General features: G+C 42.2%; 1 protein-coding gene across 1 annotated transcript; it reads right to left on the reverse strand.

Annotated features, from left to right (window-relative positions):
* On the reverse strand, nucleotides 913-3,277 carry LOC109829855 (probable acyl-activating enzyme 1, peroxisomal). Its single transcript, XM_020396919.1, has 2 exons — nucleotides 2,881-3,277; nucleotides 913-2,800 (listed from the first exon to the last, which is right to left on the reverse strand). Exons 1-2 carry the CDS (start codon nucleotides 3,091-3,093, stop codon nucleotides 1,334-1,336), a joined length of 1,680 nt encoding a protein of 559 aa, XP_020252508.1. The 5' UTR covers nucleotides 3,094-3,277; the 3' UTR covers nucleotides 913-1,333.

The raw sequence follows: 3,692 nt of genomic DNA on the forward strand, positions 1-3,692 counted from the left end.
TTGAATCTTGGGTATTTACAAAAATACCGATTAAATTTTAGTATTTGTAAAATTCCCTCCAAACCATCAACTTTAGGGGGGAAATTGCCCTAAAATCAGTAAATTATCAACTTTGTGAGTGAAAATTAGATTATTTCGTTAATGAATTTTACATTCAGTTACAAATCATCCCATTAAAGTTAATGATTGATTAATTTGGGAGTATTTTTTCCGAAATTGATGATTTGAGGGGTAGTTTTGCAAATATTCATGATGTATGGGGTAATCTGCAAATAAACATATAAATAAGCAATTTTTTAACCCACCCTATTCCAAAAAGTGCTTTTACCTATGAGCCCAAAGCTTTTACCCACACTTGTTTTAAAACCCGTCCACTTCCAGAAAAGATTTTTACCTATAATTTTTAAACCCAATAATTTTTACACTCATCAATCACTCTTCAATGGTAAATATTTCACCTGAAGTTCAACTTCCATTGTTAAAAGTCATCCACTTTCTAAAAGGTTTATTGCCTATAAACCCAAAGTTTTACCCCCATTTATTTTACAACCACACACTTCTAAAATCAGCCTTAGACATAATAGAAAAACCTCCATTAGATTAAGTATAAACATACTTTGTATTAAAACAATCATGTAGGTAATTTGTAATATTTTTTATTGGAACTTACTATTTTTTTGTTCTAAATGGTCATCCATTTTATATTTTGAATGAAATGGTTAAAATATTAGTTTTTTCTTGTTAGCACTACGCAAATGATAGTGAGTTTTTTGCTTATAAACTAAACGTTTTACACTATTTTTTATTTTAAGCTAACACGATTTTGGATAAAATTAGTTATTCGTCCGCACATCATTTTCTTAGATAAGATAAATAGACATGTGAACAACGTTTTAAAAGGGGACGCTTTAATCGCAAACCATCTTTTTCTCTTTCTATATAAAGGAGAGATTAGCCATGACCTTTGAAAGTGATTGGAGGCCTTCCAACTTCAACATATTCTTGTGAATCCGGAAAAGGAGATCACTAGTACCCCGCAATATAAAACTTCCAATTAAAATGTGAGTTCATAAGTTTGAAATAACCACAGAATATGAATTTTACAAGATTTTTCAAAAAGAAATGATTAGTAATATTCTTAGAAGATTGAGAAGAATTAATTAGGAACACGTTTAAAATGAATAAATATAAGTTAATATATAACAAACATAATACATTGATCATATCTCAACCCCATATCATTGCTGAGACTTCCATTTATTTTTTGGTTCAACAAATCAAATTACAAATGAAATTCTTCATTTGTATAGTATCCACAATTACTTTTAGAATACTATATTTCAAGCATTTTCCCACCGCCATTCATGAATAGGCTTCCCATAGCCTTGGCCCTCTCCCTGAGAACAAACTTCTGCATCTTCCCCGTCGAAGTCTTCGGCAGCTCCCCGAAAACCACGCTCTTGGGCACCATAAAATCCGGCAGTCGAGCCCGACAGAACCCTATAATCTCCTCAGCATCAGCAGAAGCTCCATCCTTGAGCTGCACAAACGCACACGGCGTCTCCCCCCAGTACTCATCTGGTCGTCCAACCACCGCAGATTCAAGCACCGCCGGGTGACTATAAACAACCGACTCGACCTCGATCGTGCTTATATTCTCCAGGCCGGAGATTATGATGTCCTTCAGCCTATCCTTCACCTTAATATACCCATCAGCATGCCTCACCCCGAGATCCCCTGTCCTCATCCATCCCCCTGCAAAAACCTCCTCCGTGGCCTTTAAGTCCTTGAAGTATCCGTTCATCACCGTGTTGCCTCGAAACATAACCTCCCCCATTGTTTTCCCATCGGCCGGGACGCTTTTCATTGTCTCCGGATCTTTGACGTCGACCGCCTCCGTTCCGATATGTCGAATTCCCTGCCTCCCCATCATCTTTGCCTGCTGATCCACCGACAGCTCGTCCCACTCGGGCTTCCACTCGCACACTGTCGCGGGCCCGTAGGTCTCCGTGAGTCCGTACACATGGACGACTTTAAATCCCATCTCCTCCATCTTCTCCAAGACTGGTGGTTGCGGGGTAGCCCCGCCCGTCATGACGCAGACCTTCTGGCCAGCTGCGAGCGGCTGTCGGTCAGCAAGCGGACAGTTTGCCATCATGTTGAGGACGGTAGGGGCACCGGTCATGTGCGTAACTCCGTACCTGGTGATTTTCTCGAAGATGGTCTTTGCAGTGAAATCGCGGAGGCAGACGTTGACCCCGCCCTGTGCCGCTATGCCCCAGGTGAGGCACCAACCATTGCTATGGAAAATGGGCACCGTCCATAAGTAGACCGGCAAAGTCCTTATTTCACTAAAGAGAATGGAACTGATGCAGTTGAGGTAGGCGCCGCGGTGTGTGTAGACCACGCCTTTCGGCCTGGATGTGGTGCCGGATGTGTAGTTTAGGGCGATAGGATCGCACTCGTCGATCGGCCACTTGATGTCGAAGCAGGGGTCTCCGGTTTTGATGAGGCTTTCGTAGTTTAAACCAGGTGAATGAGAGTAGTCTTCAGAGGGTTCCGGGATTGGGATGAGGAGAGGGGATTTGGAGTTGGATTGTGAAAGGAGGTTGATGGCGTCTTCAGCGATTGTGAGGAACTGGTGGTCGACGAAAATGAGCTTGGCTTCGGAATGTTTGAGGAGGACGGAGACCATGGTTGCGTCGTGGTGAGCGTTGAGGGTGCAGATGACTGCCCCGGCCATTGGGACGCCGAAGTTGAGCTCGTACATGGCTGGGACGTTTGGAGCGAGGACGGCAACCTGGTTCGGCAATAGAAGAAGATTCAGTGTACAGACTCTCTATCATGTTAAAAATTTATGAGTTTAACCGTGGAGCTGACATTCATTACTCTATAAAGAATTACGCGGGAAACGCCAAGGTGTGAGAGAGCGGAAGCGAGCCTGAGGCAGCGGTCTCGGGTCTGTCTCCAAGTAAACTTGATGGATTCATAAACAACTGAGGTCCGATCAGAGTAAACCTCCGCAGACCGCTCGATGAAGCTCAGTGGAGAGAGAGGGACATAGTTTGCGGAGCAACGAAGTGTGCCTTCCATGCCTTTTGCTTTGCTGTGCGTGGATAAGCTAGTTTTTCTGCAGACTATTGAAAGATTTGTTTCAGCGGATTGAAGGAAGGCTAATGAGGTTCTTGGTATATCTTAGAAGCTTAAGAGATATAGGTAATATATAGAGATGTGGGTCAAAATAGTCACAATAAATTAGAAAGGTCGTGGAAGTTGCTTTGGTTCACCGAATGAATATACCATGTCATTCCTAGGTTTCCGCACTTTTTCCTCATTTAACCAGCTATATCGCCAGGTGTCGATGGGTGAAGACTACCCATAAATATTGAGAAATTTTATCTTATTCTCCATGCTACCTCCCTAGTTTGTAAGGGCCAGCTATATCTTTCTCTTTTTCCCATTGTAATCTCTTTATTGAAATGCTCATTGTCTAGACCTTTCCTCAGCAAAGGGCTACCTCCACCGTTTCTGACGTCGTTCCCTATTGATTAAGGGTACTTTCAGATTTAACAAGAAGGTTCACAAAATCTAGAAGGAATTTAGGTTGCAAATGTCTGAGGATGAACTTAAATCTCTCGAGATTGAAAGTGATGTTCCTCAGATTTATTCACTTATTCTTCCATAGTCTAAAT

Source organism: Asparagus officinalis, chromosome 2 (genome assembly GCF_001876935.1).
Source record: "Asparagus officinalis chromosome 2, Aspof.V1, whole genome shotgun sequence".
NCBI classification, from domain to species: Eukaryota; Viridiplantae; Streptophyta; class Magnoliopsida; order Asparagales; family Asparagaceae; genus Asparagus; species Asparagus officinalis.